Source organism: Portunus trituberculatus, chromosome 36 (assembly GCF_017591435.1).
Source record: "Portunus trituberculatus isolate SZX2019 chromosome 36, ASM1759143v1, whole genome shotgun sequence".
Lineage (NCBI taxonomy): Eukaryota > Metazoa > Arthropoda > Malacostraca > Decapoda > Portunidae > Portunus > Portunus trituberculatus.
In genome coordinates this window covers 11,867,263-11,893,235 of record NC_059290.1, presented here as the reverse complement: position 1 = coordinate 11,893,235, position 25,973 = coordinate 11,867,263, and the positions used below count along the sequence as shown (strand labels likewise).

General features: G+C 41.0%; 1 protein-coding gene across 3 annotated transcripts; it reads right to left on the bottom strand.

Annotated features, from left to right (window-relative positions):
* Positions 1-514: 514 nt before the first annotated feature.
* On the bottom strand, positions 515-25,973 carry LOC123513713 (N-acetylgalactosaminyltransferase 7-like). 3 transcript variants are annotated; one of them, XM_045271092.1, is made up of 12 exons: positions 25,859-25,973; positions 19,292-19,468; positions 18,642-18,865; positions 15,952-16,118; positions 15,024-15,231; positions 13,993-14,169; positions 12,709-12,826; positions 12,176-12,378; positions 10,880-11,024; positions 9,210-9,317; positions 4,517-4,642; positions 515-3,705 (listed from the first exon to the last, which is right to left on the bottom strand). In XM_045271092.1, the coding sequence occupies exons 2-12, from the start codon at positions 19,430-19,432 to the stop codon at positions 3,565-3,567; spliced, it is 1,758 nt and encodes a 585-aa protein (XP_045127027.1). In that variant the 5' UTR covers positions 19,433-19,468; positions 25,859-25,973; the 3' UTR covers positions 515-3,564. The 3 variants fall into 3 exon arrangements, with proteins under 3 accessions (XP_045127027.1, XP_045127025.1, XP_045127026.1); XM_045271090.1 differs by lacking the exon at positions 25,859-25,973 and adding an exon at positions 20,053-20,204; XM_045271091.1 differs by lacking the exons at positions 9,210-9,317; positions 25,859-25,973 and adding exons at positions 5,344-5,442; positions 20,053-20,201.

Genomic DNA, 25,973 nt, shown 5'->3' with positions numbered 1-25,973 from the left:
CCAAGGGGAACAAAAAAAAAAAAAAAAAGCAGGGGCCCATTTGAATGCTGGTTCCCTAAAAGAAAAGTAAAGTTAGCCAAAATTAAGGAACAAAAGTCTTGATACCTCTCTCTTAAAAGGAGTCGAGTCACAGATAGAAATTTTGCTTTTCCCTACATTCACATAGATAGAAAATGTGTTAAGTGTTTATCTTATCCTTAGTCTATAATCTGCTTTAAGTTTACTGATTGCCAGGATTTTATAAGCGGCAGCAGATTGAAGGACTTGCTGAGGAAAAACACAAAGCACAGATAAATTGAATGCAAAAGAATACACAGCTTTGATCTTGTCTACTCCAAATGCTACACAACTTGACACTATATTGGGACTGAACCTCCACTCATGTCAACCTTGTTATGTGACTAGGGCAGAGAGAGAACCCTGTAGCAACATTAAACACCTGAAACAGACTGAACACAGTATTAAAAAGTATAGCAGCAAAGAATATCAAAGGATAGAACTAAACATTGGCAAGTTAAATAACACTTTTCATTTATTCCAGTACAGATCATACCTCATGTAGGAAAAACAAATGATTCCAACACCAGAGTACAAACTAACATTAAGCCACAGAATGCACTTGGCTTAGGGATAATTAAGTCACTTCATAGCTGTGTTTTCATCAGTCGCCCTCAATCACCAGCTGTCCGTATTTCCAAACGTCTGTATGAACTAGCAAAGCACCCACTCGTCACCTTGCAGAACACCATCACATAAACTTTGCGCGGTAGACACGATCAGTTCCGTCCCTCAAAAATGTATTAAATCACCAAGACAACTCAACACAAAAGATCACGATAACCTGTGTATGTTAAGATCCTTGCTGCATCTCGTCACAATCCACACACAGCATCATTAAAAAATATTCTCTAGGTGCCTAAAGAATCACGACAACCTGTGTAATGTTAAGATCCTTGCTCCACATCTTCCTACAACCCACACATACACCCACACACACACACAGCATCAATCAAAACTTGAAATCCCCAGTCAAAACAACCAGTGTTCAATGGGGAACCTGTTCTAAGCCACACTTCACCTTAACACTACCTCTTCACCAGACACACAATGCCTCCTGCAATCCACTTGCAGAGCCTGATATGTCACCCATGTCAAGGCTGCTATACGTGGCTCTGATGACCACACTAACAGTAGCCTGCAGACACAAGCAATCGGTACACTAATCAATAAGTTATAGGGATGTATGTAGTAGTAGTAGTTGTAGTAGTTGTAATCCTCGTCCTATAAACTGGCTATAAAATTCCAGTGGTTTTCAAAGATATTACACTGAGGAACAAGTGCTAGACCCACACACACACACACACACACACACACACACACACACACAAGGTCATGGAATGCCTGTAACCTCCACCTAGACACAGCAGTAACAATATCAACAACTTTTCTAAACAGCGATGAGAGGATTTACAACTCAGGTCCTCCTTTACTCTTTGTGCAATGTGGTGCTAACACAACACACACAGCCTGATAAATTCTTGCAGCTTTCCTCATATCCAGACACACATACATACATACACACATCCACTGTCATCCAAACACACATAGTAACATGGAGCGTCACAATCACCAAAGCGTGGTAGACAGGGTAACTGCTGCTGGTGAAATGGTAGTCTTTGTGCCCCCTGTGAGTGTAGCTCCTCGACGCCTTGCTGTGCAGACACTCGACACTTGGCTTCATCTAGCAGGCGGGTTCAGCATTCATTTACTACACAGCCAAATGGTGTTAGAGAGACAAGTTCTGCTGCTGAAGGTCTCTAGTGCCTTGTCTTTTCTCACACAAATGCAGGTAAATGCCTTAGGTTTGTTGTCAGTGCAAAATGTTCTGTCTTGAATATTTCCTCCTATCAGATTTCTCCCTTGGTGAGTCAGGTTGTGTTTTTCATGATGTATGCTTAGGTTTAAATTATGGTTCTGTGCAAAATTAATGTTATAAATACAAGGTTAGGTTACGTAGTTTTCTTAGCCTTGTGGGAAATTATCAGAGAATTATTAAGCAAAAGGTCACAGCCGCCGTGGTAGGGTGGAACCATGAGTGCTTTGGGATCCGAGGGATCTCCAAGTGGTACAGTCAGAGTGTAGGTTGGGTTTCTCACTCAGGGCAATGGTTTCCAAGCAGGTGGGCTTTGAGATAGGAGGTACCACAAAAAGTTTCCCCTTTAGCCCATAAATTCCCATGAAAAGCCCACATGGTATATATAAAAAAAAGTAATTTCTGTTTGTTAGTTGCACTGACATCAAGCACACTCCCTTCTCAAACACAAGCTGTCCAACCACATGGAAAAATGACAAATGCAATACAAAGTGATGAAAATTAAAGTGAAATCTTCAAGGAGGAACTTTCAAAGGTGGAACTGACACAGAAGCACAATTTTCAACCCACCAGTGTTTACAAACTGGCTGTATGTAAGCTGTGTGGCCTGGAGACAAAATCTACACCTTGTTTACATCTACAAAGAATCAGAGTCTTCACTGTTTCTACTGCAGCTTTAATGCCGTGGTTTACTGCTGTGCTGCTGTTTCCTTACTGCCAAACTAACATTGATATTTTCTGTGATTGAAACTTTGCTGCCTCACTATTTCTACCAAAGACTGTGTTTAGTGTCATATAATAATTAGTGGTCCTCTTCCAAGCTTCCAGCCACACTGAGTACACCTACTGCCTTCAAACACGTGAGATATTTGAGACCACTGAGTTTCTGAAGATTACTGACTGCTGTGAGTGATGGCTGCTGGTCTTGCTGTGTGGCTGTACTGCTGTGTTTGCTGACTATGCTTGACTATACATGAGTCTCAGTGGGATTCTATTTACCACACTGCAGGTAATGCTTTGATGCAACAATGAGTTATCTAGATTCTTATAACACCAGTCTGCCGATCACACAGTATCTGCACAGTGTATTCTCTCTCTATGGCAAGTTGTGAGGTTCAGTTCTTCCTGCACTGTTAAATTGAGTAAACTGAACAGCGTCATCCCTGTAGCTACCTGTGCTGTGCCAATAATTGCTGCGGTAGATCACAGGAACACCAGCCATCCCTGCCACTTCTGAGGACATGTTCAGTTACCTTTCAATAAACTACAAGACTACTGAAAAGAATGAAGGCCTGGAGATGGTGTGTGAGGGAAGACGTACGGCTGAACACTGGAGACAAGGCTGCTTATGGCTTCAAAACATGACAATGAGTAGAGATCACCTGTGACCTAAAAATTTAAGATTCATGAGGCGTCCAGCCATTGAAGGGTAAACAAGAACAATTAGTGGAATGTTGAAGTAAACCTAACCTAACGTACCCTACAAATAAGCCTTTTTTCATATAACAGAGGGCCCTTTTTGTTGCTAGAGAGGCTGATAGTCCCATAATCTGCCGTGTTTTCTGACTGCAGTTCCGAGTATTAAACGACATAACAACAGATATAATTTGTCCTGACTTACATAAATAGACCATAAGGACAGTGGAGGAGGAGGAGGAGGAGGAGGAGTAGTTAAGTTAGTGAGCGACCAACTACCACTTTGGAACGAACTGGTTAAAGGTCCACTTCTGGTAGTTATTGATGGGGTCACAGGGCATGAGGGACAGCTGGTAGGTCTGGGGGTGCAGTGCCACACACTTCCCGATCCGTTTGTGCAGCAACACGTGGTTTTGCTGCGGACAGAACGTGGCAGTGTGAGAGATGACATTGGTTAGGTTAGGTGTGTATGGTGTGAAAAAGATGGTGATGTGAGGAAAGAGTGACATTGATTTGGTTAGGTTAGTTAAAGTTAGGTTAGGTGTATATAGTGTATGAAAGATGGTGATGTGAGGAAAGGGCAACATCGATTTGGTTAGATTAGGTGTGTATGAGTGTATGAAGCATGGTGATGTGAGGAAAGGGTGACATCAATTTGGTTAGGTTATTTGTGTATGGTGTATGAAAGATGGTGGTGTGAAAGACTGGCATTGTGTGGTGAATGGAATGTGGTGGTGTGAAAGAGGGAGCAGTGTGTGGTGTGTGTGTGTGTGGTGTATTAAGTATCAAGGTGTGAAGAATATTAGAGTGTGTGTGTGTGAAGTGTGTAAGTGTGAGAAAAAGGGAGCAGTGTGTGGTGTGTGAAGTTTGGTGGTGTGAGAAAAGGGAGCATGGTGTGTGTGTGTGGGGGGGGGAGTGTGTGAATGAGATATGGACAAAAACACAGTGACTTTTTTAGCATGGTATTAAATGAGATACAGAAGTGTTGAAGTATGAGATTTGATGCACAGGAACATAGTGATTTCTCAGTATGATGAAGTGTTTGAGTAAAAGAAACATCAAGTGTGGTGTATGAATGACATGACACACAAACAATGACTCTTTGGTATAATAAACTTTTCTACACAAGATGGACTATTTAAGGGAATTTACAAATGAAGAGAAAATACAAGTTTGTTTTGCCAAGAGAGAGAGAGAGAGAGAGAGAGAGAGAGACCCAAAGCTTACCTCATCATACTGCCAAGGTCCATCTACTGTGCCCAGTCTGCAGAAAATCAACTTAATGCCTTGGCCGTCTGCATCAATACAGCGCTCTCCCACACCCAGCTGGCCCTCTGCGTTCAGTCTGATCAACTGTAGAGGGAAAGGAAGAGAGAGAGGGGGGAGAATGAGGGTGAGATCTATCCATTTTTTATTCTTTTATCTTCTTTCATTCATCTATTTATCTATTCATTTTCTATTTATTTATTTTTCTGTTTGGTCTATTGTGTGTTTGTTGTTTTTATCCTGTCACTGTTCTATCACTATCATTCCTGTCACTGTTCTCTCTCTCTTGTCAATATCACTGTATCATTCTTGTCACTGTCACTATTATCCTTATCACTGTTCCCTCACTGTGTCACTGGTTCCTTTACCTTATGAGTGTGTGGTGTGTGATGGTGCTTTTTATCCTGTCACTGTTCCTAAACACTATTTTAAACACAATGCACTATATAAGATAAATAAATATATAATAAGCATCATCTATCCCAACTATAAAATAAATGAATAAATAAATAAAAACATTATCTATATTAACTGCAACACACACAAAAAGAATAGCAATAACAATAAAAATAAATAAAAAAACATTCATTGTCTTTATCAAAAAAAAAAATAAATAAATAAATAAAAAACTATAATAAAAGTAACAACAACAATAACAATCAACACCAAATAAAATGAAAAACACTTCAGAAAAACCTCCGTCACTCAACACTTACAATTCACCTCACAACCAAACCAATGAAGAGGAACAGATGAACCTTCCACCACCACCACCACCACCACCTTACCTGGTTATTGCCAAAGCCATGACAGTGAGCCACCCCCATGAAGCTTGGAGCCGAGTGTCCCATGGTGTCCAGGCAGCGCGAGGTGGCAGCGCTGCGCAACTGTCACATGCAGGGGAGGGACGGACAGAGGGACAGGGGTGGGTTGATAGGGAGACAGGGAGAGAGGTGGTCAGGGGTAGGTAAAGAGATTGACAGGAGGTACAGAGAGACAGATAGACATGAAAAATAGAGATGGACAGGGAGAGATACAGAGAGATGGACAGGAAGACATGAAAAATAGAGATGGACAGAGAGAGATAAAGAGACATATATGAAAAATAGAGATAGGCACAGAGAGATAAAGAGACAGATAGACAGATAGACATGAAAAATAGAGATGGACAGGGAGAGATAGAGAGATGGACAGGAAGACATGAAAAATAGATAGACAGAGATAAAGAGATAGATAGACATATAGACATGAAAAATAGAGATGGATAGGGAGAGATACAGAGATGGACAGGAGAAAAAAAAAAAAAAAAAAAAAAAACAGATGGTCAGGGAGAGAGGTGGTAAAGAGATTGACAGGAAGAGATACATAGACAGATAGACAAGAGGACATGAAAAATAGGGATGGAGAGAAGACAGATTGAGACAGAGAGGTAGGTAAATAAATTGAAAGGAAGAGGTACAGAGATGGGTAGGGATAAAAAAAACAGACAGAAGACATAAAAATAGAGATGAAGAGGAGATGGATTAAGACAGAGAGAGTGTGAGGTGGAGAGAAATACACAGAACAGAGAGAGAGAGAAATACAAACACACAAAAAGGAGGAGAGATGAATATGAATGAAGAAAAGATGAAAAACATAAAAGGGATGAATAAAGAAGTGGAAAATAGGGGAAGAAAAGGGGAACGAGGGTAAAGAAATGTGGTTAGATCAAGGTTTATACAAGAGCAACATCCTTGGCAGTGTACGGACGACTGGGAGGTAGGAATTGATGAGCGGAAATTGTCAATAGTAAAATCCAGAAATTGTCAACAGTAAATCCAGAAATTGTCAGTAAATCCAGAAATTGTCACAGTAAACCCAGAAATTAACAGTAAATCCAAAAATTAACAGTAAATCCAGAAATTGTCAGTAAATCCAGAAATTGTCACAGTAAACCTTCATCTCTACACTCATAAATAGATCACAGGAACATCAAACTATACTTGTAAGAAAGACGCATTTACAAGTTTCATTCTTTTCCTGTGCACGCTTCAAATAAATCCTGTTTTCACTGACATAGCTCAACATATCTGTATCTTTATGTATCGCTGGTTTTTTGCAAGTGTTAATGAGAAGATGGAAGGTGTGGGGTGTGGTGACTGTGATGACTGTGTGGTGACTGATGACTGTGTTCAGACAGGCAAGTTGGAGGAGGAGATGAAAAGAAACACACACACACAGGAAATAATCTCACCTCCCTGCACCTGTGTATCTCTTCACCACCTTCTGCAATGATGAAAGTAATAATATAAACAGTTACTTCATATAAGAGACTCAAACGAGGACAATAGGAACTGAGAATATCAATAGTTATAGATACAAAAGTGCGAAGGTTAAAATAGTGACAAAATACCAATATTAAGGAGGACTGTATAACCTTTACTTCTTAACCTTTGCATTTAGTCATTATTTAAACAGTTACTTCACACTATAGACCAAATGAAACAGACTCACTCTATCACAACGCTGTCACTTGGTTGTCAGTCGCAGTGTAGCATCGAGACACCACTTTGTAAACAGTTACTTCACATGACAGATCAAAAGAAACACACTCACTCTGTCACAACGCCTGTCACTCAGTTGTCAGTTGTAGTGTAGCATCGAGACACCACTTTGTCCTTGCCATCTCACACAGCTCCATTAGTATTTCACAGCCAATCCAATACACACCACTGTACCCTTGCCATCTCACACAGCCCCACTTTCTGCCTCATACAATCCTACCAGTACTTCTCCACAGCCAATCCAATACACAGCACTGTACCCTTGCCATCTCCCACAGCCCCACTTGTTGCCTCACACAATCCTACTAGTACTTCTCCATAACCAGTCCAATACACAGCACTGTACCCTTTCCACTTCACACAGCCCCACAGGTACTTCTCCACAGCCAGTCCAATACACTGCGCAGGAATGGGAAGGCGTAAGAGTGTGAAAGTAGGTTACCCAGTGTCTTGTGTCATGGCAGCACCAAACAAGGGCGTCAGCTTAGCCAGGTGTGGGTTTAAATATGTACAAACGTATATCAACTCATGTAATAGACACGCCAATGTACTTTTAGCTTACTTGTGATTCTAAAGGCAAACTCTTTTGAAAGTGGGTTCATTGGAGAAAAAGATGAAAACACTAGTCAATTGAGTTTTGTTCATGTATGTACAAAATGTTTAGAGAATTAATGAGAATGTGGTTTAAGAATGTACAGAATTTTCAAGCTTTAGGAATATTCTACAGGGTTTTTATCTTTAGGAAATATACAGTAATTGAAAGTTTATGTGGTTATGGTCAAGTTATGCTGTTTTAAAAGGATATATAGGAATTTTAAGCTTATATGAGCTACAGATGGTTTATGTTTAAGATATGTACAGTAATTTTAAACTTTTAAGGTTATAGTACACAAAAATTTATGCTGTTTTAAAGAGGAACATACAAGAATTTTATGCTTTATGCAACACAGTTTAAGAGTTAAGCTCCACCACTGTTATGAGAACCGGTGACAGCCCCACCACTATACCACACGATGCTGTACAAGACCTGCTCACCAAAGGCAACCAGAGACACAATGCAACACAACTCAACTCAAACACAGGAGACTAACCGCTTCTCCATTAACCTCCTCCTTCCGAGCACCAGTGAAGGATGCCAAAGACTCAAGGGGAAGGAGAGAAAGGCCACAATACTTCTCAGGGCAACACACCACCAGGAACCATGTCACCTAACCTCACCATTCTGCCCCACCACACTCAAACTTTCAAAAGGCTGTATGTAGTTGATGTTACACAGTTTTTTGAGGATGTTTTCATGGTGTTGGGGACAGATGAAGAAGATACTCAGATTTCTAAGAGGTTTTCATGATTTTAGGGGCAGATGAACAAGATATAGTTTTTTAAGGATGTTTTCATGGTTTTGGGACAGATAAAGAAGATACTCAGATTTCTAAGAGGTTTTCATGGTTTTGGGGACAGATGAACAAGATATAGTTTTTTTAAGGATGTTTTCATGGGTTTTTGGGACAGATGAATGAGATACATAGATTTTAAGGGTGTTTTCATTATTTTGGGGGCAGATGAACAAGATTTCTCCAGTGTTAATAGGAGGAACACCCTGAACAACATGGCTAATCATCTCTGTGGCCTTGGAAAAGAGTCATGGTGAGAGAATCAAGTGTTTCTGATCAAGCACTGCAAAAAGACACCTCTATCAACCCCAAACGCAGAGCAAGTTCCAGCCAACAGCTGAGTCAAAGCAAATGTACCTTTGCCAACTTGAACCAAGGACCAAAAGTAAGATACAGGTAACTCTTGATTTACACGTGTTTAATTTACGGTTTTGTTAATACGTGACTGAAAAAATATTATAATGAATTAAATTTGCGTGATGGGTTTGCTTCTACACGATTTGGACCACATCCCGCATCCCCCCTATAATCTATTGTTTCTTAGGAGAATTACAAGTTTGTTTTACGTGAATTTTGAAATATGCGATGCCTCTTGGAATGCATCTATCGTGTAAATCGAGAGTTACCTGTACTGCCATTCACCCCAAAGCCTACAGAACAATAGGCAACCAGGAGCACCACGTCTCATCCACCAGAGGGCCTCACCACTGGCCTCGTTACCTGACTGGTGTCCCCGAACATCTCCCTCCCCAAGCAAGGGTACACCACCACCCTCGCCGGCGCGTCCTGGCCAGCAGTGTCCCAGCAGCTGTTGCCGTACCCACTTAGCTGGTTGAAGGGAGTTTGTCAGGTGGTCAGTCAGGTTAGGTTAGGGTGTGTGTGTGTGTGTGTGTGTGTGTGTGAGAGGATTGGCCAAGGGCAGCACAAATCTAGAGAATAAAGGCCCACTCAGCTGCCAGTCTCCTTATAGAGCTCATAGAATTAGCCAAAGGATAGAGACAAATGTGTGTGTGTGTGTGTGTTTAAATGTCCTCTCTTCCATGATGTCTTGTAATCTCTCTCTCTCTCTCTCTCTCTCTCTCTCTCTCTCTCTCTCTCTCTCTCTCTCTCTCTCTCTCTCTCTCAGTGTATTAAGTCACTCATCTCCAGACAGCAGGAGTGAGGGCAAGAGACAGAGGCAATAGGACAGTAGAAGGTTTGCCTCACACACTGCCAAGGATGACACTCACTAACATACACAATAAAACTGTGCCTGTTCCCTCACACACAGTAACAAAATGTGATAAGAAATGACTACAACACTCTCTAACGGCACAAAATGTATTCAATTTCTGACTCTTTAATAAATCAAATGTTTTTTAATGGGATCGTTAATTTAGTTTATCTGTGGACCCATTAATCAGTCATTAATAAAAAGAGCAAAAATAGTAAAAACAATAAATAGGAAAATATCAAATTTTTTTACTACTACTATTGAATAATGGTAAAAAAATTTTTCAAAAATGATGATAATAGCCATAACAGTACTAATATGAACAATTACTAGCTATTAGTCTTAAATAATGCTAGTACCTTGTGAATAGTGATAATAATAGTAATAATATCAATAATTTTATCCATCACTCTTAAATAAAGTCATGAATAATAATAAAAACATTAATAACAGCAAAAACATCAGTAACTCTTACAATAACCATCAAGTAACACTAACAACTATCAATACACCAACACATGTCCCTGTTTTCCACCTAACTCCTCTTATCTTTTAGGAAATTTACAGTCTAAGTAGCCATTTCTTTTTAATATTTTGTTGCCCTTTGTAAACTTCTCTCTTGCACTAAAAAAAAACCCTGAAATCCTTAAAAAACACCCTAAACCAAAGAAAACTGACCCATAAACACTAATACACTTACCCACTTTGCCTCTCCTATCCACCAACCCACATCCAACTCACTCCCCAGCCAATCCACTTCCATTGACCCCAAATAACAATACCCTAATCTGAAACCCTTAAAAAACACTCTAAACCAAAGAAAACTGACTCAAAAATACTAATACACTTACTCACTTTACCTCTCCCATCTATACCCCAGTGACCCTCCAACTTTCAATACCCTATTCTGAAACCCTTAACAAAGCACCCTAACCAAAGGAAACTGACCCACAAATACTAATACACTTACCCACTTTCCCTCTCCCATCCACCCACATCCACACCCACACCATACACAGCTAATCCACCCTCACTGCCCCTCCCAAAACAACACACATACCTACACCCAATTCACCCTCACTGCCCACACCCACACCCAGCCAATGAACCCTCACTGCCCCTCAAAATAATACACATACCCACCCACACCCAGCTCCACTAATCCACTCTGACTCACCTCGCCCCAGTGGATGTTCTTGGGCAGCTCCGGGTACTTCCTCAGCATGTCATAGGCCACATTCTCCATAAACCACTGGAAGCTCTTGCAATTCAGCCTCTTCTTCAGTTCCAGCTGCTTGCTTATGTCGCCCATGTCCAGGAACCTTACCATGGGAGAGTGGGAAATACCAGGTGACAAATTGGTAAGTTGTAAGGATGTGTTCTGGTGTGTAAAGTAAAGTAAAGTACAGGAAAGTTAAGTTTATTGTCATTTCATTACATGTATATTGGTTAATTAGGTTAAATGTGTGGGGGGTTTTGTGTGTTTCTGTTGTGTTCAGAAGTTTTTCTAGTGGCAAAGCGTACATAAGAACACAGGGTTTAGAGGAGTTCCTGTGTGTTTCTCTTGTGTTTTGAGATCTTTCTAGTGGCAAAGAGTACACAAGAACACACGGTTTAGAGGAGTTTCTGTGTGTTTCTTGTGTTTTGAGGTTTTCTAATGGCAAAGGGTATATAAGAACACACGGTTTAGAGCAAGGAAACACAGAAAAATAAGGGTTAGAGCAACGGAACACTAAAAACGCAACGGTTGTAAGGAAGTGTTGAGTGTGTATGTGTGTGTGTTTTAGCTGTATTTCAAAGTTTTCTGATGGCATAGGGTGAGAAATTGGTGAGGCATAGGGAGGTTGTAAGGATGTGTGTGGTGTATGGTGTGTATGTGAAGTTTTTTTGTGTTTCTGTGTGTTTTTGTTGTTTTAAGGTTCCTTAATGACACTGGGTACACAAGAACGAAGGATTTAGTGCAAGGGAGAGCAGACACATAGAGGTTACTACTCAGGAGGTGGTAAAGATAAACTGTGTTCACATACCACTGTCACCACTACCACTACTACTACTACTACTACTACTAAACTGTCATAGCCTACCACTGTCACTACTACCACTACTATTACTACTACTACTACTACAAACTGTCTTCACCTACCACCACTACCACTACTACTACTACAAACTCTTCACCTCACCACTACCACTACCACTACTACTACTACTATTACTACTACAAGCTGTCTTCACCTACCACTGTCACCACTACTACTACTACAACTACTACTACAAGCTGTCTTCACTTACCACTACTACTACTACTACTACTACTACTACTACTACTACTACTACTACTACTACTACTACTACTACTACTACTGGATCATTTTTTTATATTTTTTGTTGCCCTTGGCCAGCTTCCCTCTATCATAAAAAAAAAACTACTACTTCTACTATTACTACTACTACTACAACAAGCTGCCCTCACCTAGCAAGAGGCTCCCTGGTGTAGAAATATTCCTTGTACTTGTCGTCAAACCAGGTCTCAATGACACGCTTGTAGTTAATGGTGATGAGTGGACCCTTCTTCTTCTCGGCCAGCTTGCCAAAGTTGTACGGCATGAACCCTCGGTACACGTGGCCCACTCTGGAGCACGGCACCCACTCAATGCTGCCGCCGCACTGCCACACCTGACGGCAGGGGAGAGGAGGTCAAGTGGAGGAGGGGCAGTGTGTGGTAGAAGTAGTATTAGTGGTGGTGGAGAGGGGTTAGTAATGTGGAGGAGGAGGAGGAGAGACAGAGGAACAGTAAGGCACTGGGCAAAGAGAACAAACACAAACAACACTAACAATGACACAAGACACATAAAAAGGAGCCCCAGTAATGAAGAGAAGACAGAAACAGCACCATAATCCAAGACAACCATAATGAACAATCTAAAAAGGCAAATAAGGTCATAATAAGGTCACAAGTTTACAAAAAACTCACAGAAAAGGTCAAATTAAGGTCACAATACACACCTTGAATGAGAGCTCAAAATTTTCACCGCCCCACACCAGCAGGCCAGGATCATACGCCCCAAGACTCAGTAAATACTCGCGGTTGATGGCAAACAAACCGCCGGCGTGTGTTGGAGCTCTGTGGGGGGGGAATAGGAAGTGATGATGGTGCTGGTGGTTGTGGTGGTGGTGGTGGATTGTGATGATTGCTATAGTGGTAGTGCATTGTGGTAGTAAACACTGGTAGAAGCTTGTAGTGATATTGTATACTAAGCTTGTAGAGTATTGTATAAGTGGTGGTGTGGAATGAGTTGTGGTGTTATTGTAGTAAACAGTGGTAGTAACTTGTAGAAATATTGTAAGTGGTAGTGGCTTGTAGATCCAATTATAAGTGATATGTAATGACTTGTAGGGTGTGGTAAGTGGTAGAAGCTTGTAGGGAGATACTGTAAGTGGTAGTGACTTGTGGTTCAATTATAAGTGGTATGTAATGACTTGTAGGGCATGGTAAGTGGTAGAAGCTTGTTGTATTGTTGAAAATAGTGCCAGTGGGTTGTAGTATTACTGTGAATGGCAGCAAAGACATGGAGCATCCCTGTGTATCAGAATATTGCACTAAAAACACCCTATACCAAAGAAAACTAACCCATAAACACTAATACACCTATCCACTTTGCCTCTACTATCCACCCACCCCATCCAATCCACCCCACAGCCAATCCACTCCCACTGACCCCCGAACATCAATACCCTAATCTGAAACCCTTAAAAAACACCCTAAACCCCACACCAGGCACAGATGAACAAGAACCTCTCCTCACTCATTACTCAATTCAGAAACAAAAGCAGTCATCAACATATTGGGTGTATTTCAACAAGACACCCTCAGGAACACCCACCACATAACTACTACTACTACTACTATTACTATTTCAACACTCACAAGGCTCACTCCAGAGAAAAGAGATGTACAAATGAAAGAAAAACTAACTTATTTGTAAATATAAGTGGAACTACTACTACTACTACTACTACTACTACTATTTCTACACTTACAAGCTCACTCAAGAGAAAAGATGAGAAATATAAGAAAAAACATGCTTAACTACTGCCATGAGAGGACCTACTACTACTACTACTACTACTACTACTACTCCTCCTCCTACTACCACTATTTCTACACTTACAAGCTCACTCAAGAGAAAAAATTAGAAATAAAAAAACAAAACAAAACAAGCTTAACTACAGCCATGAGAGGACCTACTACTACTACCACTACCACCACAACTACTACAATACACTCACTTATAAGGTTCACTCTGGTGTTCTCTGGAGCGCTCAATCTCAGGGGGCAGCTCCGTCTCCTTGTACAGCATCCCCCACTCAAAGATGCCCCTGAAGTTACTGCCAGCCCCATACACAGGCCGGTACTCAAAGGTGTCGTGGTCAATGCCATCAATCACTGGGACTGTCATAGTGTATCTGTGGGAGGGAGGTGTGTGAGGAGAGGTGAGGGAAAGTACCTATGGGAAAACAGGGTAAAGATAAGGAAAGACAGGAAACAGAGGGCAGAAATGTGGAAAGTAAGGTAGAAAAGGAGGGTTAAATAAGAAAGATAGGGAAACAGAGGGAGAAATGGTGTGTGAGTAGAGGTTGGATAGGGAAAAACAGAGTAAAATAGGGAAAGAAAAGGAAACAGAGGGAAAAAAGTGTTTGAGTAGAGATGAGGGATAAAAAGGAGAGGAAAACAGAGGGTAAAATATGGAAAAACAGGGAAATTCTGGGCAAAACGTGTGAGTAGAGGTTGGGGAAAGTAGAAATAGAAAATAAGAGGAAAAAATAAGGAAAGACAGGGAAACCGGGAAATGGTGCATGAGTAGAGATGAGAGATGAAAAGGAGAGAAAACGAGAGGGCAGAATAAGGAAGGAGAGGGAAACAGAGGACAAATAGGTGTGTGAGTAGAGGTGGAGGGAAAGCAGAGAGGGAATGTAGTGACAGAAAATCAGAGGGTAAAATAAAGAGGGACAGGGAAACAGAGGGGAAAAAAAATAGGTGTTTGAGTACAGGTTGGGGATAAAAAGGAGAGAAAAACAGAGGATAAAATATGGAAAGACAGGGAAACAGGAGAAAAAAAATATATATATATAGAAATAGAAAAAATAGAGAAAAAAGAAAAATAAATAAAAATTGAAATAGGAAAGAGAAAAAAAACAAAAACAAGATAAAATAAGGAAAGATGGATATGGATGGGAAAAAAATGAAAATAGGAAAAAAAAAAAAAATAAAAAAATAAATAATAATAACAATCTGACCGCAACCACAACCCCAGACTCACTTGTCCCTATAAATGGGCGCCAGGAGAGGAGGCAGCCAGTTCCGATTGACCTCACAGTGAGCGTCCAGGAAGAGCACCACCTCCCCCCTGGCCTCCTCCGCCCCTGTTGTGCGAGTGCGGATGAGGCCAGCCCGCTCCTTGTTCCTGATGAGCCGCACCTTGCTGCCCCACCGCGATATGTAATCCTCCAGTGGCTCCTTCAGGGCGGCTGTCACAAGGAAGGTCAGGTCAGGTCATGGATTGATTTACTGATTTATTGACTTATTTTTATTTTTTTCTAGTCTGATAGATGTTATTTATTTATTTATATATTTATTTTTCTATATTTAGGTTAGGCTAGGTTAGGTTAGGTTAGGATGGGGTAGAATAGGTTAGGATAGGTTAGGTTGGGATAGTTTAAGTTAGGATAGGATAGGTTAGGTTAGGTTGGGTTGGGATAGTTTAAGTTAGGATAGGATAGGATCGGTTAGGTTAGGTTGGGATAGTTTAAGTTAGGATAGGATAGGTTAGGATAGGATAGGATAGGATAGGTTAGGTTAGGTTAGGCCTTACCCTCTCAATACAACAATTTTTCTATAGTATGGTGTCTTATTGGATTTATCTATTTATTTATTCATTTATCTATTCATTTTTCCTGTTCAGATTTGGTGAGGGGTATATTTATTTATTTGTTTGTTTATTTATTCATTCATTTATCTATTTATTTTTTCTAGTTCTCTCTCTCTCTCTCTCTCTCTCTCTCTCTCTCTCTCTCTCTCTCTCTTGTCTCTCTCATTTCACACACAAACTATCCCTCTGTCTCTCTCTCTCTGTTGTCTTTTTATGCAGTCTCTCTCTCATTTCACACAAACCATCCCTCCCTTCTCTCTCTCTCTCTCTCTCTCTCTCTCTCTCTCTCTCTCTCTCTCTCTCTCTCTCCCTCTCTCACCCTTGTCGCTGAAGTCGTCCACCAGCAGCACCTCCTTCAGGAACTGTGGAGGGGAGCGGTCAATGACAGAGTGAACAGTACGCATGAGGGTGGAGAAGCCCTCATTGTGGAAGACTATCACCACTGAGGCTGTGGGCAGGTCCTCAGGGTACTGCCAGTGGGGACACCTGAGGGAGGAAGGCAGGTGAGCGGTGTGTGGTGAGAGATAAAGGTAAAGAGAAGTAGTGCATGTAGTAATGGTGGTATGAAGAGTGTAGTGTGTGGTGAGACAAGCACATCTATTCTCTCTCTCTCTCTCTCTCTCTCTATGACAATTTTCCAAGGCCACAGAGACAACTAGCGGGGTTTTCAAGACTATTTCTCCTTTTAGTAATGGTTGTGTGTAGTGTGTAAGGTAGAACTGTACTTAAAAATGGCATTATTATTATCATTTATTTATTTTTTCTAAGGATGTAGTAATGGTAGTGTGAAGTGTGAAATGTGTAGTGTGATATAGACCTGTAGTTAAAATGACATTTTTTTAAGTGTTTTTAATGGGTCTAGTGACAGATTAACAACTCTTCTACACCCCTACCAGGAGAAATGCCTTTATCACACACACACACACACACACACACACACACACACACACACACACACACACACACACACACACACAGACAGAATATGGAAATGGAGCTGTACATGGCAAATGGAGTTCAACACGACAAAATGCAAGAAAATAGAGTTTGGCAAGAGTGAAAGAAGAATCAGGAGTATGTACAAGATAGGAAATGAAGACATAAAAACCAGTCATGAAGAAAAAGACCTTGGGGTGACAATTACCAATGACCTATCGCCAGAGAGACATATAAACAAAATAATTGGAGAAGTATTGAACTTATTGAGGAACATAAGAGTGGCGTTCGTATATTTAGATGAAGAAATGATGAAGAAAATAATTACTGCAATGATAAGACCGAGGCTTGAATATGCAACAATACAGTGGGCTCGAACTTAAGAAACACATAAGGAAACTAGAGAAAGTACAGAGGGCTGCAACAAAAATGGTGCCTGACTTAAGAGATTTGACTTATGAAGACAGACTGAAAAGAATGCAACTTCCAACCCTGGAAAACAGAAGAAAGGGAGACCTGATAGCAATATACAGAGTGATGATTGGCATGGAAAAAATGGATAGGGAAGATCTGTGTATGTGGAATGGAAGAATGTCGAGAGGGCATGGGAAAAAACTAAAATGGCCACTTATAGGAGAGATGTGAAAAATATAGCTTCCCTCATAGAAGGGTGGAAGCATGGAATAGTTTAGGCGTGGAAGTGGTCAGCGCAAGGAATATTCATGATTTTAAGAAAAAGCTGGACATTAATAGATATGGAGCGGGACAACACGAGCATAGCTCTTTTCCGTATGTTACAATTAGGTAAATACAATTAGGTAAATACACACACACACACACACACACACAACATAGAGAGGGATGGGTGGATGCTATCTACCTGGACTTGAGAAAGGCCTTTGATAAAGTACCACACAATAGACTGATGTGGAAACTAAAGAAGATTGGAGGAGTAAATGATAAACTAGCAAAATGGATGGAAAATTACTTAGTGGGAAGAGAAATGAGAACAGTGGTGAAAGGAAGAAGTCCGAGTGGAAGAAGGTAACCAGTGGAGTTCCACAAGGGTCAGTGCTTGGTCCCATCATGTTTTTGATTTATGTTAATGATATGCCAGTAGGAATTGACAGTTACATGAATATGTTTGCGGACGATACTAAAATTATGAGGAGAGTAAAGAATGTGGAAGATTGTAACAAGTTACAGGAAGATCTTGATAAAATATATGAGTGGAGTAAAGAGTGGCAGATGGAATTTAATAAACAAGAGCCATGTTATGAAAATGGGAAGAAGTAGATACAGACCAAACAGGGATTACAGGCTGGGTGATGAGAAAATTGAAGAGACCAATGAGGAGAAAGACTTAGGAGTAACCGTGCAAAACACTTTGTCACCGGAGAAACACATTAACAAGATATTTTGGAAAACATATAACATGCTTCAAAATATTGGCCTTGCATTCCACTACCTAGATGAAGGAATGATGAAGAAGATATTATGTACCTTAATAAGACCCCAGTTAGAATATGCAGCTTGCGTCTGGTCACCGCATATGAAGAAAAATGTGAAGAAGGTGGAAAGGGTACAGAGGCTGGCAACAAGGATGGTATCAGGACTCAGGGAGTTAGACTATGAGGAAAGACTGAGGAAGCTGGGGTTGACCACATTAGAAGAGAGAAGAACAAGGAGATATGATAACTATGTATAAATTGGTGAACAAGATTGACATACTGGATAGAGAGTTGATAAAGGTGACCACAAGTAGTCATCTCCGAGGACATGGAAAAAAAAACTAATAAAAGACATCTGTCTAAATGACGTGAGAAAGTACAGTTTCTCCCATCGTAGTATTGATAAGTGGAATAAACTGAGCAGTCATGTCGTTGATGCAGTGTGTGCCAATCAGATGAAAGAGAGATATGACAGGAGTGGCCAAGGAGGCAGGACACAGAGAGCTTAGCTCGGGCCCTGTAATACACAAATAGGTAAATACAAATACTAGGTAAACACACACACACACACACACACACACACACACACACACACACACAAACTAAAGGCACCCAAACTCACTCAGGATTCCTTGTGTCTGGTATATCCCTGTCCATGGCAATCTCATCAGACACCACCATGTTAATGCCATACTCGCTGACGGACTGAGACCCTTCATTCTGCTTGGCGGCCGAGAGGTGGTGTGCCTTCCCGCCCTCCCCTGGACCTCCCTTCTGCGCTGCTCTGGGGGGCTCGAAGTTACCTAATTTGTCGCCAAGGTAGACCACTCGCTGCTTGGCCTTGCTCTATGGGTGAAAAAGGGAGGGGGTGAAGTGTATGGGTATGGGTGGGTAAAGGTGACATGGGTGATGGGTGATGTAGGGTGTTGGGATGGGAGGGAAGGTGGGCATGGGCAGGTTATATTGAGGTGGGTTGGTATGGGTAGATGGGTAAGGTAAGGTAAGGTAAGGTGAGATAAAATAAAGTTTAAATGAGTGAGTGAGTGATTGACTGAGTGAGTGAGTGAGAGACAGTGGCTGGAAAATCTCTCTCTCTCTCTCTCATACAACCAACTCTTCATAATACATCCTGCCATACCTGAGAGAGAGAGAGAGAGAGAGAGAGAGAGAGAGAGAGAGAGAGAGAGAGAGAGAGAGAGAGAGAGAGAGAGAGAGGACCAGTCACCACCTACACTATATAAGACCTTCACTTGCACGCACTCACTCACTCACCATAAGGGCGCCAGCTGATCTGAAGGCGTGGCTCCCTGAGGACGTGGCGTGGGAGGCGAGCAGGATTACCACCACCGCTGCCACCGTCACCGCCAGCAGCCCCTTCAGGAGGCGGCCCCGACGAAACTGTAGGATTCTCATTCTTAAACTGCTCAGGCCCCGTGCATTACTCTGCCCCTGAGAGAGAGAGAGAGAGAGAGAGAGAGAGAGAGAGAGAGAGAGAGAGTAGTTTTAATTTTATGTTGACAATTTTTGATATATTCGATTTGTAATACCAGAGAGAGAGAGAGAGAGAGAGAGAGAGAGAGAGAGAGTAGTTTTAATTTTATGTTGACAATTTTGATATATTCGATTTGTAATACCAGAGAGAGAGAGAGAGAGAGAGAGACTTGTTTACCTTTGCACACAAGCTAATAAAACATACGGTGTTAAATGTAAAAAAAAAAAAAAAATATATATATATATATATATATATATATATATATATATATATATATATATATATATATATATATATATATATATATATATATATATTAATTACCTCAAGGAAAAAAAATAGTAAAAAAAGAAAGATGAAAAACAAGAAACCCCTTTAAAAAAAAAAAATAGTGTTTCTGTTTACTACTTATGAAGGACACACACACACAGACACACACGACAACTCAACTTTCAAACCCTTTTTTTCTTTATTTTTTTTTCAGCTCTACACCCAACACAACCCAACACCCACACCAGCAGCCTTCCAATACAAACTTTACCTCCACCACAAACATTCCAACAAAGCACAGGACACGTGGGGCGGGAACACACAGGAGGGGGCGGGAAGAGGCAAGCACGTGGCCGCCAAACACAGACGTTCCGATGTAAACAATAGAGGCGGGAAGGAATAGAGGAGAGAAAATTTTACTCCTTCCCTCACACCTTGTATCTTCACACTGCCGGTTCGCTGGCCTTAAGGAGGAGGAGGAGGAGGAGGAGGGGAAGGAGGACTGGAAGAACGTGTAGGCAAGGAGGTTGAGAGGGAGGAACATGTGGATCCTAGAGGAGGAGGAGGAGGAGGAAGTGGGGGAGGGGAGAACAAGTAGAGAAGGAGGAGGATGTGGTGGGAAGGAGGAACATGTGGAGGATGTGGTGGGAAGGAGAAGGAGGAACATGTGTAGGAGGAGGAGGAGGAGGTGGTGGGAAGGAGGAAGGGGGGGAAAGAACAGGAGGAGGAGGAAGGGGGGAAAGAACAGGAGGAGGAGGAGGAGGAGGAGTGAGGGGAGTAGAACATGTGAGAGAGAGAGAGAGAGAGAGAGAGAGAGAGAGAGAGAGAAACCAGCTTATCATTAACGTCACTTGCCACAAAATTTCACACGTTTCAAAATCTTTCGCTTGCACGCGATAAGAATAACAGGAAGCGAACCACAAGCCAAGACACGGCCAGAACCCTCTCCCCAACCACACAAAACACTTCCAATTCCCCTTAATAGCATCTGAATCTATGTGAACCTATTACTAACTCTACGCACTGCCTTCACTGCATTCTAGTCTCCTGAACACCGACGCATCAGTATTCACAATGAGTTTGCTTCTGGCTAAGGCTGAAGCAGAAACCACAGCGGGGTCCTACCTGTGTGAAAACGCAACATATGGAGAGAGAGAGAGAGAGAGAGAGAGAGAGAGAGAGAGAGAGAGAGAGAGAGAGAGAGAATGAAGATTAAAAGGGAATACGAAGGCAATTTATACATGAGAGAGAGAGAGAGAGAGAGAGAGAGAGAGAGAGAGAGAGAGAGAGAGAGAGAGAGAGAGAGAGATAAAGAGTAAAAGGAATACGAAGGCAATTTATACATGAGAGAGAGAGAGAGAGAGAGAGAGAGAGACGAGAGAGAAAAGAGAGAGAGAGAGAGATGACTATGACGAGCACAAAAATAGGAAAACAATTTATACAAAAAGGAAGAAGGATGGACCAGAGAGAGAGAGAGAGAGAGAGAGAGAGAGAGAGAGAGAGAGAGAGAGAGAGACTCATTGACGATTATTTTAATAAAGCCATTTTTTTCCTTATATCACTACTCTCTCTCTCTCTCTCTCTCTCTAAACCTTTCACTCATTCATTCATATGCTCCTTTCTTCCTTTCCGTCCTTCTATCACTATAAATAACCTCACCAAACAAAGACGAAGCAAAAGAAAAGAAAAAAAGAAAAAACAAACACAAAAGGGAATCCCACAAACTGAGTATTCGATTCCACAACAGAAAGCTAATGTAGGATCTGAAACCAAGTAAAGCGATAGATAAGACCATTCAAACTCACTCTCTCTCTCTCTCTCTCTCTCTCTCTCTCTCTCTGTTGCTTTACTTTTACTAATCTTGCTTGCTGTGCCTCGCTTTCTCCTTCACCTTCACTGTTTCCTCTGTAATCTGGTTCGCCAAGATACACTTTCTTGGCATCTGTTGAACCGGGTATGTGTGGGGTATGACTTAAGAATGTGCTGCTCTCTCTCTCTCTCTCTCTTGTATTTCCGCTTTTATTTATTTATTTATTTTTTGCTTCTTTCTATTGTAAATCTCTTTCTCTTTGTTTGTGTGTGAATGGTGTTTGAAAAAATTCTCTCTCTCTCTCTCTCGTATTTCCGCTTTTATTTATTTATTTATTTTTTGCTTCTTTCTATTGTAAATCTCTTTCTCTTTGTTTGTGTGTGAATGGTGTTTGAAAAAATTATCTCTCTCTCTCTCTCTCTCTCTCTCTCTCTAATTTGATTTTTTTTTTATTGAACATCTCTTTCTCTTTGTTTGTGTGTGAATGGTGTTTGGAAAATCTCTCTCCTCTTTTCTTTTCGTGTGAACTGTCTTTGTAAATCTCTCTCTCTCTCTCTCTCTCTCTCTCACTAACATAAACTCTTCATATCATCATCTGCTCATTGACATTTACATTCTACCATTCAACTTTCATTACTTCCCCTCTAACTAACCTTTCTATCCATCATCTCTACCTCATACCTGTTCTGAAATGGCTGACTGGTTTGCATTTAATTCTTGTTCTTGTGCTCTCATGATTCCTCCTTCTCTAATCAACATACTCAATATAACACACAAATATCATTAATCTTTCACTAACCCATCTATCTCTTTCTCACACCCTGTTGTTTAATGGTTCCTTTATGACTACATAGGTCAATGCATTTCTGGTAACATGTCTACCTGCTTCTGTATTTCCATCTTCTAGAACATATTTCTACCTACTTCTGTATTTTAATCTTCTACTAACACATCTCGACCTGCTTCTGTATTTCTATCTTCTAACAACACATCTTTACTTGCTTCTGTATTTCCAACTTCCTGTGACTTGACTTCATTTACGAGGGAGGTTTCAAGACATTTATCCTTTATTTGGCTGACTCTCTCAGACCTGCAAGGGGACTGACAACTAAGTGGGTCTTTTTTTTGCTTTATATTGCCCTTGGCCAGTTTTCCTCCCTCTTACATAAAAAACTTATTAAGGATGTGTGTGGGCCTTTCTTAGTATTGCCTTGTGTTACCCTTAGCTGGTGGCCCTCCTGCATAAAAAGAAAAATTAAGTGGCCAGTTACAGTATGTCTAAGATCAGTACAGTGGTTCATAAGATTGTCCATTTCTGTCTTGGTTTGAAGTGTGTGTGTGTGTGTGTGTGAGAGAGCAGTGCCTTCTCTGGGCTAACCTGTGTGGGATTGACAGCCTGGTTACAGTATAGTTTCTTTATTAAACTTTTATTTAGAGTGTCTATTTATTATTCTTCTTTACAAATCATACTATCATTATTATCTATCTATTATCTTTTTTTAATGCAGAAAAGGCAGCAGCTAAGAGCAACAAAACTTCAATAAAAAAGGACCATGATAAATACATGTTTTCTCTTACTCTCCACAGTCTGCCTGCCACTTGTATCACTGTATCTCACTGAGCATCACTGGTACTAAGGAATCAAATATCAGTTACCCAGTCTTATGGAAAAACTATCCTCATTTTTTTCCATGGTACCAGTCTTGCCTAGTTTTTTTTCGCTAAAGAAAGTGCCGTGGCGGAGGAGAAAGGAGAATATTACTGGAAACTTGGCAAACATTAATGAAGCAAGAGACTCTATCATCTCCCACAATCCACCTCTGCTTCATTAGTAACACAGTGAATTTACCATATTGTGTTTCCTCGGTTATGGCAAATCGCCACTTTACATGTGCAGTAGACCCCGCCACACCACACATTTGTAATACCGTAAAAATTCATTAACACACTGAAATCTTAATAGAAATTCAATTATTAATGAATGAAAGCTGGAATATTGGATGAGGCTAAATGTTCCCAGTCAGTGAGGCATGATGGGTTTTATGAGTCAAATCTGCCAGCCTGTGTTTACATTATTTTCCTTGTAATTTTGTCCTCCACCAACCCGTCGACTACCCATGGATTGTGAGGCTAAGACAAACACCACACACTCGGTTTGAAGAGTTGACAGGCGACTAGTGGTACACAGGGTGCCTTCCACAAGATGTTATCCCCCACCCCCTGCATCCTATATTGGGGTATATAAAGAACACGTATACAAGAATACACTGTAACTAATAATAAACCAGCTTTATCACCATAGAAAGACCTAGAAGACTATATAAGACACTTAGATTTGGATACATTAGGTTAAAAGTGCAAAGAGTGATTAAACTAGCATATATACAGAAAGAACAACTGAAGAATATATACAAGAACACAATATGACTCATTAAAATTGACAGTGAATAAAGAGACGAAGATTTAGAAGGCTGTACACGGCAAATTGGTTTGGTTACATTAGTTTGAGAATAATACCAGTGGATGTAACGCCGTGCACGACAATAAATCAAGTTGCTCGGCTTAAAAAACACACTTTTGACTAATAATGTGAGATGAAGAAGTGTCATTTTGTACTAATAACATCCTTTACTTTCTCCACCACTGTTATGACTGCTACCAACACACACACACACACACACACACACACACAATGCTACGTTTTAAGGCATTACACATATGTTCTATAATGCTGGTTAACTCGGGATTATAGGAATATTATGCTTTACTTTCTCCACCACTGTTATGACTGCTAAGAACACAGTAATGGTGGTGTTATGCAGCACACACTTATGTTCTCTGGTTTCATTGCTGTTTTAACCAGTATATCATACAAATTATAGCCCTTCACATGCTTTACGTCTTACTGTTTAGGGGCATTTCTAGCACCATTTTAGGCACTCTTAATAAGTTAATATACATGTTCCGCCTGCTCTTTCAGTTCCTGGCTCCCCTTTCGTAGTTCCTCCACCTAGCTAATTTGATGTCACATTATATGAAGCCACGCTATTGGTCAACAACAAACACACACACATACACACACACACACACACAGCAATGTCCTAATACCCTCCTATTCCTCTATTCAATATCCATTTTTCTCTTGTTTTATTCCCATTTCCTCTAATGATTATCCATTTTTCATTCTATCCTGTTTTATTTTCATTTCCTCCACTTATCATCCATTTCCTTTCTATCACTTGTTTTAATCCCATTTCCTCCATTTATCATCTTTTCTTTCTCTTTCCTTTGTTGTTGGCTTCATGTGAGTAACATCAAATCAGCTGAGTGGAGGAACTGCAAAGGAGGAGCCAGGAACTGAGGAGAGCGGGCGGGATGTGTATATTAAGAGAGTGCCACATTTTACCTTATTGGAAGTTTAATGATAAGTTTACTACATGGTGGGGTCTGGGGGAGGTAAAGCTGCCCCCTCCTCCCCCCAACACAAACACAGAGTTAAAGGGTTATGAGTATTAGGTTAGGTTAGGTTGCCTCATGGGGTTCAAAAAGTTACGTCAGGTTGCTACATGGGGTTCAGAAGGTTAGGTTAGTTTAGGTTAGGTTCTTCTGGGGTTCAGGTTTGGTTAGGTTGCCTCATGGGGTTCAGAAGGTTTTAGGTTAGGTTGCTTCATGGGGTTCAGAAGGTAAGGTTAGGTTAGGTTGCTTCATGGGGTTGAGTAGGTTAGGTTAGGTTAGGTTGCTTCATGGGGTTCAGAAGGTTAGTTTAGGTTAGATTGCCTCATGGGGTTCAGAAGGTTAGTTTAGGTTAGGTTGCCTCATGGGGTTGAGTAGGTTAGGAGGTGGCTGAGGGAGGAGTAGTAGTTGAAACAGCAAATTTAGGTGTCCTTCACTACTTAACATGTGTCTAAGGGAACTATGGCGGTAATCTTAGCCTGCCAATGTCTACCCTCTGACACCGTGTTTCTCTCCATAAGATTGTACCCATTCACTTCACTACTGACATATTGAAGGGGTTAGCAGTGAAATGAATGAATGGAGTTGATACATACCAGGGCGTTAGGCAAATTACTTCAGCATATTATTTATTTCATGGCAAAAATCTTATAAATCTCAAATCACGACCATCACAATTAAAGGATTAGCTGTGAAATTTATGGACTTAATTAATCAAAGCTAGACCTATCTCATCCAAACTCAGCCCTCTGACGGACACACCACTGGTACTTCACTATCATCTCCCGAGGCACCGAAGAACGCGGGAACTCACCTTGAAGGAGTGATAAATAGGCGTCGATCAGCCGGGAAGTGCCAGCTCGCCCCACACAGCCATAAACATTTGACGTGTAGAGGTGCACCACTGACCGTCTTCAATTATACCATGG